The sequence below is a fragment of the Pseudorasbora parva genome, chromosome 19 (assembly GCF_024679245.1).
Source record: "Pseudorasbora parva isolate DD20220531a chromosome 19, ASM2467924v1, whole genome shotgun sequence".
Classification (NCBI taxonomy): domain Eukaryota; kingdom Metazoa; phylum Chordata; class Actinopteri; order Cypriniformes; family Gobionidae; genus Pseudorasbora; species Pseudorasbora parva.
In genome coordinates, this window is record NC_090190.1 from 40,029,344 (window position 1) to 40,042,463 (window position 13,120).

Sequence of the window (13,120 nt, forward strand, 5' to 3'; positions counted from 1 at the left end):
TGATATGTACCTTTAAGGTACTAATACACACTCTTAGGGTGTTTTCACACCTGAAAGTTCGCTCCAAGGTCCGAACCAAAGTTTGTGTTTGGGCATTTGGTTCTTTTTGGTTTGCTTTCACATTGCAGTTATATCAGCGCACCAAAGAACTTTACATGACGCACTGGCGTCCTGTCGTCATCATCTATGTGGGCTGCATCTTAACATTGATTGGTTTGTTAGCGGACGTGCATCTGACGTCAGTGTGTTGTCAATTCAGCGGGTAACTTTGACAGGAATGAATGAACAGACGCATATCGTTGGCAATACTGTTAATATTATGGCACTACTATCTGCAGCACCAACTATACTCAAGGCAAATCCACCAAATTAACGTCCTCGTGGTGCAAACATTTTATCGGCGCCGACAGGAAAGGAGGAGCTCCTAGAAGATAGGCTTTAGCCAAACAATGTGTTTTATTTTATAGTTATGTTTACATTATTATAATGTTATTTTTAAATTTCATCTAGGCTATATTGATTATGAAACGTGCACAGATGTGCAATATATGTCAAAGACATCGAGTCAGAAATAATTTTGACCACTTCATTAAGATTTGTTTTGTAGAAAGCTTTGTATTTTGTATCTTAATTTTAATAAATGTTTCATCATTTGCCTGAATTTAATAAATAAGCTTAAATAAATAATATAGCAGACATCCCGTGACGGAGTGATCAATTGCGTTGCACATGAACTGGAGCGGTCTCATAAATAAACCGAAACTCAGCATAACGTTACTTTTAATCTGTGTTTTTTCACTAATCCTACACCAGAACTTCCTGTAAATGGTCTGAAAGTCCGAACTATACAGAAAATGCTTTCACACAAGAAACGAACCGAACCTTTGTTCAGTTTGGTCCGGACCGAGACTACCTCTTTTCGTCGGACCAAATTTCGTCTGTTTGGTCCGGACCATGGTCCGAGGGTGGTTTCACACCTGTAATTTTGGTTCGTACCAAACTGAAAAGTCCGAAAATCCGGACCAAACAAGGTAGGTGTGAAAGCACCCTTAAAGTACTGATATGTACCTTTAGGTACTAATATGTACCATTTAGGGGTGAGTAAGGTAAAAAGATGTACCTTTTCCCTTTTGTACCTTAGGGTACCGCCCCAGTGACAGCACTGTACCTTTTTTTCTGAGAGTGTGGTGTCACATTTTGGAGTTGCAATTTCCAGAACCTCTCCAGAATTTTTGTAAACTTTCCAGGATTTTTAGGAATTATTGGAAAGTTTCTGGAAATCTCAGCCCCTTTGCAACCAATCCAATTAACAAAATGATGTGTAACACTTTATTTTAAGGTGATGAAGGTACAAATTACTAACAGTAAATTATGCATAATTAATAGTAACAATAACCCTAAACCAAACCCTGACCAGTAGTACATGTAGTTATTTAAAGGCACAGTATGTAAGATCTTTGGATTCAAATATACACCGCAACCATCACTAAACCACTAGAGCAATGCTATTTATTTTGTTGACTGTACTTAAATTATCTCAAATGTTTCCAAGTATGTTTAAACCCAGAGAAATAAGCGTTGAACTCATACCCATGTTACCCTCGATTTCTGGTTTGATTTTGCAGAAACCATGCAAAGGCGCTTTAATATATGATGTGTTTTATTAGACAGGTGAGCAATTGTGTGGATCATTCATGGACAAAAAGTGATCATTGTTCTACAGCTCAACACAGTTAGTCTTATTGTTTAAATCTGGTGTTCTTGATTTACAGCGAGTACCATGTTTTACCATGCCTAATATCACTGCAGTGTGAACAAGTGTCTCATAATGGTCGCCGAGCGATTGCACAGAGTAGCATTATAACACAACTTTCAACACATTCAAAATGTGTGTAATATGATAAAACAGCCTCACACACGCATGAGCGGAAGAAGAGGAAGAGCTCGTCTGTGGCAGAATAAAAGCTCCGCCAAATCTAGGAGTCATTAAGCCACGCCTTGATTTGAAGGAAAAGTACATATCGTGGCTTTAATATTTTTAATTATTTAAATAAGTATAATGGAACTACATCAACTTAATGTTCAAAGAACGTTTTGTGAACGTTCCCATTAAGCTATAAAGTCTTGATTGTGTTTTTGGGCTCTGCTCGAAAAGATTTTCATGCTTGAATGATCAATAAACCCATATTTTCCCCATATTCCCCATCGTTGCAGCTCCTCTCTTTCCAGTCTGTCAGTAATGCTCCATTTAGTGCCATTCTCTATGAAGCCCCTCCTTCTTATAGCACAATGTGCTGTGATTGGTCAGCTGGAGTAGTGTGTTGTGATTGGTCACCTGTTGGTCAACGCCCTTTAATTACCATATCTGCCAGTTTTAACACACTACTAACTAAAGGGTCCTGCACACTGTGCGATTTTTCAAAATCCTTTGCGAATGTTGCTTGCCAGACTATACGAACATGATCATGAACATGATGGCACACTGTAAGATCTCCGTTGGCATTAATGTCAGACTGTACGATAAGGTGTGCTTAAGACGGACACACGCAAGAAAACTCGTCCGTAGTTTTATATCATCAATGAATGACGCGCTCGGTGACTGTGAGCTGCATTACACACGGGACTGAAATGCTGGCTACAAAGAAATCTCTAGCTCTCGTTTTGGTCATAGTTTGAAAAACCGAGATATTTGACGGTCGTCGTTGTCGCGTCTTGTAAATAAAGACTGTATTCTTACTGTGCTTTAACGTGTCTTTTACTCCAAACTATTGAACAACATTACAGGCATTACATCTAGCTGATATATTATATTCTAGTTCTCCCACACCTTCTAGTGGCGTCACATCGCCAGAGCCAGCCTATAGTTAAACAGCAATAACCCCACAGTCGTAGGAGAAGTCACACTGCAGGATTGTGCGGCAAATCTTTGGACCCTGCCAGAATTTCGTCTGAGGTAAAATATGATCGAGCGGTCATTAATCGGCTGCCGGTGAACATGTCAAACTAACGATCAAAGACTTCAGATTTTAGCCTAGGATCAGAGGATTGCCAAATGTTTCTCAGACGGCCAAATCGTACCCAAAATCGCACAGTGTGCACCCGGCTTAACTCTGCCAGTCCCCGCCCCTTTATTCTACGCATTCATTATTGAAATGAGGAATATTGTGACATGTTGGTTTCCCAGAAGAAAACTCGAGACTACAATGGAGGAGTTTCAGCGAGTTCAGAAACACTGACAGAGCTTTTTCATGCACACACATCAACATTACACACTAAATAAAGCTAAAACATGGAAATAAGCGGTTCTCTTTAACATTGGGAACATTGCATTTTATCATTTTACAAACAGTGTTCAATGAACATTCTCAAACAAGTAGTACATTTTATATTAGATGAATATTCAACTATCAGAAACGTTCCTTGAACAATATACAAATACCTTTGAGAGGTTGTGAGAAGGTTCCCTGTTAGATGGTTGTACCTTGATGTGCTCCTCGAGCTGGGCCTGATGTTGTCTCAGCAGGTTCTGGTGCTGTTTCTGGAACTCAGAAATGAGCAGCTGTTTCTGGATCTGCTGCTGTCTCTGGATCAGAAGCAGCTCGCGCTGTAACTGCTTCTCCCAGTCATCAGAGTCACGGTCCCAGTCCAGCATACTGACCTCAGATGTGCCCGACACGGACAACCTCTCTGAATCTGAGAGAGAGGGACAGCCAAAAATACACTTAGTGAAGAGTTTCAAACTAGATTTAATGCAAAAGAGTGCTACTTCACCCAGTTTGATTCATTTCAGTCAAATGCTTCGTGGACAGTTTTACTGCACACGCAGACTGCAAACTGAGGCTCGTGTGTTTGTGTCAGACATGAAGGATTGCAGTGTTAGCTGCATCAAAACGACAAATTAAAACCCTTCTTTAGGTTCTTTAAATAAACCCAAGAGCAATTACAGGCATAATCTACAGGGAGGGTCTTTTTATGGGGTCTGTTTTAAATGCGTAAACACAGAGGCATTTCAACAACCTCCCGTTCGAGGCCGAAATCTTATTTGAGCTCAAACTAAAGCGAGACGCCATGTGACTGTCATCTTTGAGTTGCACTTAATGTATTTTTACTCAAGTGAAAAAGGAAAGGCGTTTGGTATATGTGTAGTATTTGTGTGTGTTTAGAGAGAGAATGATCTGCTCTCATGCTCTAAAAAAGCTGAGCCGTAAAAACGCTCGTAAACATGACCTTAATCTGCCGCTGCAAACTCCTCACTAATAAACCTATTAGTGCATATGCCGTTTTTCCGCATGTGTTCTTTATAAAGCACACACAAACGCAACCATAAGTGTGAGACAACAACCCGATCAGGATCAGTATATCGATATCCAGCATCTCAATGGATTCAAATCCTGAGGAAATCCCGTGCATGTCTCCTCTTGAGCTTCAGATGCATGGACGCCCATTTACACCGCATGAGGGGAAAATGCTTCGCTAAATCATGATTATAAGATTAAAATTAAGACATGAAAAGTCAAAATGATGACTTACCAAGACTAATATGAGATAAGAAAAAATAATGACTTTTTTAAATGTCATAATAACGACTTAGTATCTCATAATTTCAACTTTTTATGTCATAATTATGACTTTTTACCTCATTATGGTAATGACTTTTATGAGATAGGTATGACTTATTTAAATTTTTCCCTCATAATTACTTATAGTCATACATATATGTCATACATAAATGACTTATGTCATAATTTTGACTTTGTATGGGATAATTGTGAAAAAGTATGTAATAAATGTGACTTTTTATCTCATAATGTTTTACTTTTTATGCCTTAAATGACCTTTTATCTCATTATTTCTTAGTATGTTGACTTTTAATGCCATATTTATGATTTAGTGTCATAATTTTGTCTTTTTATGTCATAATTATTTATTTTGTCATAATTATGACCTTTATATGACCTTTTTTTATACTTTTTATGTGATAGTTTGACATGTCATAATTTTTACTTTTTATGTCATAATTATGACCTTTTATCAGTAATGACTAATTAGTATCTCATAATTTTGACTTAATTTTATAGTTATGACTTATTATATAAAGGTTTTGACTTTATCTCATGATTATAATTTAGTGTGTCATAAATTTCACTATTATTATTAACCAAAGCATGATTTCTTTTTTGGTTACACTTTATTCTTTATTATATCTCTTCTGAAAGTCCAATTTCACTTTATTTCGATGCTCCACTTTATTCGTTCTTCTAGCTATAAGTAACTTTGCAACTACATGTCATTAACTCTCATTGGAGATCTCAATGATGTTGCTCGGATTTGACCAGATACCAAAGTCTGCAATAATACTTCTGGGATCTCAATATGAACATGAACTCTAATTTCTTCCATGAATTATCTGTGCTGCTCTCCACATATTTATTTTAAACTACAACTGTAGATCTATACTCTAAAACAATTCCTGAACTATGAAAGAATAACCTTTGTGAAATAAAATCGTCCTCCAGTCGCACACAGTTATTCTTTGATGGTGGGCTATGGGGGTAACCATGCAAGAGGCGACAGTTTTATTCGACTCAGAATATCAGTCCACGTTCGGGCGATGAAATAAAAACCGCTGCGTTGTGAAACCATCTCTTGCCACAGAGACTCCATCGGGCCCCCGGCCCAGAATACACAAACCACAAAAAGCACAGGCCACCAAAACAGAACCACAACACTGGCCAAAGGTGTCAGTCGACACCAAAAATACAGCGGCATGTGATCTGAACACAATAAAAGACACTCATGACACCCTCAAAACCTTCACTTTTAAACCATCTCATCGTTTGTTTCTCCTGCTGTTCTTAAAAAAAGAGTGTGCATTATAAATAAAGCCTTCCGGTATGTAGTTACGTGAGGAGTTAACTCAGACGGAACGATAACCGGGGCTAATCTTAGCATCCTAATGCCTTAAGCCCAAAATACGGTGGCTAAGAATAGTCAGGCTTGAAGTCAAGAGGCCAGGACATTCAACATGAAGCCGCGGGCAGTAACGGAGCGCGGGGGGGAAATAACTGCCCTCTAACGCCATTCCTAAAGCGGGACGCCGCGCACAAACACACCTGAGCACAACACTTGTCAAAAGATGTTTCTCAGAAACGACAAATCAAGAATGAAGTAAACACGCATCCACCTGCCAAACACTGATTTCACTCGACAGCATTAGATTCTGCTATGAAAACCTATTTATATACACTATTATACAGCAAGTGACAGTAAAGAATGTTACAAAAGATTTATATTTCAAGTAAATGCCATTCTTTTGAACGCTCTCTCCATTAAAAATCCTAAAAAAGAAGCAGTTTTCTCAAAAGAATATGAAGCAGCACAACTGATTTGAACTTTGATAATAATCAGAAATGCTTCTTGAGCATTAAATCATCATATTAGAATGACTTCTGAAGGATCATGTGACACTGAAGACTGGAGTAATGATGATAAATTCAGCTTTGCAATGAGTTCAAAAGGAATTAATTGAGTTAGACGTTTGCGCTTATATGCGTATGCAAACTGTGCGACAATGGGGGTTGTGCTATCAATTCTACCTTCTTAGTATGCACTTTATCATCAGCCGCCAAATACACACAGTAGAAATCAGGAGCGTTTCCTAGAAAGGAAGTAACTCCTCAAAAAAACTGGATGAGAAAATAATCACAAAAAATATAACAACGCAAATATTACAAAATGTGACATTAAAAAGTGTAAAAAACACTCTTTTTAATAAAGGGACATTGCCCAACTGCGACACCTGCAGGTGAATTTACAGTGTCGCATCTCTCTTGCCTCCCCTGAGCCCATTGACATTTAACAGACCCCCTAAAGAATGCAGTGAATTTAATAGGGGGAGTAATGGGGCAATGCCTCCATCTCACTATACAGGGCTCCAGACTGCGCCCAAATGGCTGCATTTTGCGACCTTTTTTCCCCGCTGGTGCGGCAAAATTTGTATAGAGGTTTCATTGGTGTGACCACCATGTTGCTCAGGCTGCCATTTCTGTTACATATGAGAACCATTGAACGGCAAACAGAACATTATTCCTCCGAGTTCATACACAGGCCAAACTCGATCACGCGACACCGTTACTACACAGCGCTGCATGGGAGACCCAATGAGAAAGCCATTGAATACGCCACAGAGTTAATAACATTGCCGTGAGATCTAGTGGGAAGCGTTCGGAGCAGAAATCTCCGTCATAAACCCCAGATATCAGATCAAACAGTGCTGATGGGGAGACCATTGTGTCATGAACGAAGTTAAGGAGTTTCAGTCCATAAATCACCAGCATTCACCATGGATTTAATGTAGTTACACCCCATAGCATTGTTGTAGAAGTAGTCACAAAAAAAATTCCTTTTTTTTACATTATCAATCTCAGGGTTTGTACAACCATTTGAAAGTGAAATTCAAGCACTTTTTCAAGTGTTTCACAGTTTTTCCAGCACTTTTAATTTAATTTATTTTTAATGTGATGATTTGTTGAATTAAAAGTTTAAATCGGTAGGCCACTTTGTGGCAAACATTTTTATTTTATTTGAAAAGGACATGAAATTACAGCTATAACCAGTAGGTGGTGGCATATGACAATTTATTTGACTTATTAGACATTTCCACTCCTTAAAGGTCCCGTTCTTCGCGATTCCATCTTTCAAACTTTAGTTAGTGTGTAATGTTGCTGTTGGAGCATAAATAATACCGGTAAAATTATAAAGCTCAGAGTTCAATGCCAAGCGAGATATTTTATTTAACAGAAGTTCCCTTTCAAAGCCTACAGCGAACGGCCGGTTTGGACTACAGCAGGAAGTGCAGGAATGTAATGACGTCACTAGAACCGTTTGTTGACTAACCCTCCGCCCACAAGAACACGCACAAAAGGGGGCGTGGTCTTGTTGCTCGCATCTCCCCGTTATGGTAAGAGGCGGGACCTTTCTGAGCAAAGTGCGCTAAGCTGCTGTCCAATCACAACACGGGAAGCGCTGGCCCAATCAGAACTCATTACGTGTTTCTGAAGGAGGGACTTCATAGAACAAGGAAATCATCAGGCCGTTTTTAGGACAGAGGAAACAGCGCTGTACAGATAAGTAAATTGTGTGAAAAATACTTTGTTTTTACACATGAAACATGAACTCATGTTATATTGCACACTGTAAACATAATCAAAGCTTCGAAAACAAGCGAAGAAAGGGACCTTTAATATGGAAAAAAGTAGGAAGTCACAAAGTCTCATTAAAGACAAAAGAGTTCTTCAAATTGTGACTGAATTACATAGAAAACAAGTAAAGAGTAATCACTGAAGCTGTCGGTCAGTTCTTTATGATACTATAAATGAACATATAAGAGTTGAATATTTTTATTTTCCGTATTTAAAATTCATTTTACATGTTACTTTTGTCAATAAAAGTTAATTTTATTGGCATATCAATTCAAGTTCACTGCTTAACTACATTTCCAATAAGCAAACATGTAATAGTATTACTAACTGCATTTATTAATGCAAAACAATAATAATTTTATGATTAAATTAACTTTGATACATTTTTCTCCAGATGGCCTACACTGCTCTCAAATGTTAGTCTGGAGCCCTGCACTATGATTGGTTATGGTTAGATATGGTTGGATATGGTTGTTCATCATGCACGTTCTCGAATCGGCCTGAATAAAGACAATAATGGCGGTAACAGGAAGACTTATGAAAAAGGAAGTGAACAATTCAGCCATATAGATATCGCTTTGTCGCATCAAAATCAAACTTGAAATGGACTGAAAGCATGCTGACTGTGGGGTTTTAGATGAGCGATCAGTTTGGGAAAAATCAAGGTACATCTTGCTGAAAATAAGTTGACTAATAAAAAAGAAAAGCTGAACATTAGTTTACAAATAATATATATGTAAAAATGTGTAAAAACACTAACATGACGGAATTTCTACTTGAGTTTAATAAATAGAGCATTACACAGGTAGTGCAAAAATACAAATATAATTGTATTTAGTCTATATTTTATATGTAGTTTATTTCACCAGTAAAATTAAAGCCACAATGTAATTTTTCGCCCATGTAACTTGTCACAGTCTGTGTCCTGGTTAAAATAGCTTATTTCTCTGGATTTAAACATTCTTGGAAATATTTGGGATAATGTAAGTACACAAGTCAACAAAATATATAACATTATTCCAGTGGGTTTTGTTGTGTGGATATTTTAATCCAATGATCTTACATATTGTGCCTTTAAGTGCAACAGGAACATAACTTAGTGCCTCCATCCTCATGTTTAAACACCACCGTACACCACTGGTGGAAATATGCTAAATGGGACACAGACACACACTTGGACGAGCTCATCTTCAGGTGTGTGACGGAAACAACTCCTCACAGTCCACACACACATGCTGAAAACAAGAGCTGCACTGTTGAACTCAAAAACTAATAGCTATGTTTGGAAACATATACTGTACTGCTCTCACTGCAAAATCTGTATTTTTGTCCTTTATCCAGTACAAATAACTAAAACGTATTAAATCAAGATATATTTACTTGAGAAGGAAAATGACATAAGATATTAATATCTTAAGCCATTTATTCTTCTCAAGTAAGCTTAATCTGGATTTAGGCAAACAAGACAACTGAGTAATATTTTGCATAAACAACTGGATTAGAAATGCCAGATGGCACTAACAACATGTAATGTGACAACCGTTCAGCATGCAACTGATTTCTCAATGCACAATTCATACTTTTCTATTACCAATGGGCAAAATGCAGTTCATACCGCACAGTATTCAGTAAGTAATAAGCTAACATAACTTGTCAAAACATAGCAGAAAGGATTTTTATGCCTTATTAAATAAATGAGGATATAATTGATCTGGATTTTAAGAGCCGGTTTACATGCAAAGGAAACATGCTGCGAATCATTTGATGTGAGTCAGTTGCTTTATAAATGAAACAATGAATGTGACATGAAACAAAACTATCTGACATCTCAATATAGATTTGACCTGGTCACGAGCTGTTGAATCATCTACACACAGTGATGTAAAACTCACAATAACTCACAGAAACAGAATAAGCTGCAGAGATCTCGACATGAACTCACACACTTCTCCTCGACTTCTTCCAACAGCACATGATCTGCTCTTTACTACGACAACAACTATGTCTTTTTTCTTTTAATGAATAGGCTACTAAGAGGCAAAATTGGTATGTAGCTAAATGAAACTCCTGAGTGACATTTCAGCACAATTTACCTAAACTCTTCCTCACATGAGATAGCCTACCTTTATATCTCAGTTGTTTCTCATAAACTGCTGAAAAGGATATTCTTACTCAGTATTATTGACCCCTATATAGAATTCAGAAACGCTTGTCAATAGCGACACCGCTGGCCGTTAAGTGAACTGCAGCAAACAACGCTCATGCTCGCATTCGTGAACACGCACAGAAGACTAAACGCAATTAAGTTATTTTTCTGTTCTTCGCTTTACTTATAAGTAAAAAGAAGTTGGGGATATCTTTGGAGCGGCGTTTAGATGAATATGTAGATATCGCATATATGTGCTGTGATTTTTCCTCCGAATAATAGGAGAGAGAGACCTAATAATACTTTTAATTTGTACCTGTGCTCTTCCTACTTGTATAACAACTTAACAAGTAGGAAAAATACATAAATTGTTATCAGTTTGCACTGCATAAGTTATGAATTATATATAGATTAATCCTTATTAAAGATTACTACTGAAGGCTAGTGAAGTTATTTAGTCAAGAGCAGAGCATATTTAGTGAGCAATTACTTTCGTTCTTTACATTGTCATTTAGAGTGGTTACTGTCTCTTTAAAAGAGCTTCCGCTGTCGCTCATGATATGGATGAGATGCTGAAGACGCAGTTACCAAACGCGTGACTGTCCCTCACCCTGCTCCTCTTCAGAAAATTAAATTCGCTGTCCCATTGATCACGGCATGAGGGTTTTGTTTTTTCTTCCGTCTTACGTCCATCATCCGTCTCTGTTTTGTTTTTGTTTTTCCCGGGTTGTCACTTGTCATCTGACCTCACACACTAACCTCGCGATAACGGCCACTACAGTACTGTAGGCTACCGCAGACGGCAGTTATCGCGAGGCTAGTTACAGAGCTCAGATTGGAAAGGTTTTTGTTTTTTTCCTACGGTATTATAATTTTTTAATAACGCAGGTTAAAATACGGGATCAGGGCCGGCGTTTGCTATAGGCGAGCTAGGCGGTCGCCTAGGGCGACAATTGTGTTAGGGGCGCGAGCGCACTCTAGTGCCGCCCATTACTTCCCATTAAGCATAGAATCGGAACAAGCGAAATACAACATAATGTTCATTAAACATGATCGTCATAGGGTGCCCCCTCAGCCACACGTTTAATTACTTATCAACCTGATTATTAGATTGAATTGATGGTGATTATTGATTATCAGTTCAGGCGTTAGGTCAGGCAGTGCTCATCTTGCGCGTTCATCAAAAATGAGGCGCCTAAACCACGCACAGGGATGGAAAAAGAGAAAAAAGAAAGGAAGAAAATCAAAAGAAAGCCCAGTATAGAGGTTAGTCTTCTTATCTCAGCCAATAAGTTGTCAAACTAAATAAAATTACTTAGTATCAATCTTATCAACTAATATTTATTTTATAAATATTATTAATATTGTCACTAAGCTATCACTTGCTAGTTTTCTACATAATTACTATACGTATTGCAAACATAACTTCACTGACAATAATCTACAATAACCTACATGGATGTCATTTAAATATAAAAAGTCCAGTTGGTTATGAATGTAACGTAGGCCTATGCATTTTATTTATAAAAAGTACAAACGCTCTCTACGTGGGCGTCGGAAGGAAATAAATACGGCCTCTCGTTTTTTTTTTTTTTTTTTTTTACTGGAGCAGCCTAACGATAGACGCCATATTATTTACATTAAACACAAATATGCTGTGTTCATTAAATTCTTTACAGTGGCTGTAGTGTAGTGGTAAGTCGCATGGCATCAAGATTTGATGCATCTCGATCAGAGGTTCGATCCTACCTTTTACCACACTCGCTCTATTCCCTTTTCCCATCACATATCAGATCGGAAAGGCATTTATTTTCAATAAAAAGTGAGAAAATGTTTGAAAAGTGGAAATAAAGCGTCGAACGTGTTTAATAATAAGTGCTTCTCGGTTAGGCCTAGGAAAAAAGACATGTGCTGAATTAGAATAGAGACGATAAAAGTGAGTGGGGAGGGGTGGGGGGCGCAAAACTCCATCTCGCCTAGGGCAACCAAAGACCTAGAGCCGGCCCTGTACGGGATATTTACAGGAAAATACTAATACGGGAGGCCGGCGGGAAAGTATGGTAAAATACGGGACTTTCCCGGTTTGGATTAATCTCTTTTCTTTGCATGGCAGACATTACAACACAGAATGGTCTCTCGATGTTATTCTGAACATTGTATAAGCATCCTTCATGTGTCATAGACTGGCTCTCAACGCATAACCGTCACATCCTTTTGGTTTTCCCAGCAAAAATGTCCCGAGTCCTTCACATACAAATCCATTAACATGCAGGCTTTCACGGACAATCTCGGAAGTCGGGGAAGGTCTCATTTTTTACGTTTCATTTCAAGCTGTTCACACATTGGCAATAAAAAAAAGCAATTAATACATGAAAATTCCCTTAAGCTCTCTGCCAATGGGGTCAACAAACTAACTTAATTCAAAGTGAAAACGATTTTATTCACCCTCTGGCAGATATGTGTTCTTGTTTTAAGCCTACTCTATACTTTACATCTTATTTCATTTTCTCAAGTAGCATATTTACTAAAAAAAAAACAATACAAAAATATTTTTTTGACAACAGTGAGATCTAATGGAGAGCAAATCGAGACTCAGACCACCTGCTTCTGAGGTTTCCACCTGATCAAAAAGCTCTGTACTGAACTTCAACAACACATTTGTCTTTTGGAATTCCAGTTATACGCTGTAAAAAATTATTTAGAAAAAAAGTTGCCTGGTTGCCTTCAAATTTTGAGTTCATTGAAATTTAAAATTTTGAGTTAATACAATGAA

General features: G+C 37.8%; 1 protein-coding gene across 8 annotated transcripts in view; it reads right to left on the bottom strand.

The window, feature by feature from the left end:
- Positions 1-13,120, bottom strand: part of LOC137047805 (histone deacetylase 9-B) — a 50,430-nt gene that overhangs the window by 25,711 nt on the left and 11,599 nt on the right. For 3 of the 8 annotated variants that reach the window (XM_067425693.1, XM_067425689.1, XM_067425686.1), the window contains one exon: positions 3,440-3,693. The exons of 1 other annotated variant lie outside the window; for it this stretch is intronic. In XM_067425693.1, coding sequence (XP_067281794.1) covers positions 3,440-3,693 — 254 coding nt within the window. Of the gene's footprint in view, positions 1-3,439; positions 3,694-3,771; positions 3,824-4,342; positions 4,361-10,957; positions 11,088-13,120 lie in introns of those variants that run through there. 4 more of the 8 variants (XM_067425688.1, XM_067425691.1, XM_067425690.1 and 1 more) reach the window with 4 other exon arrangements.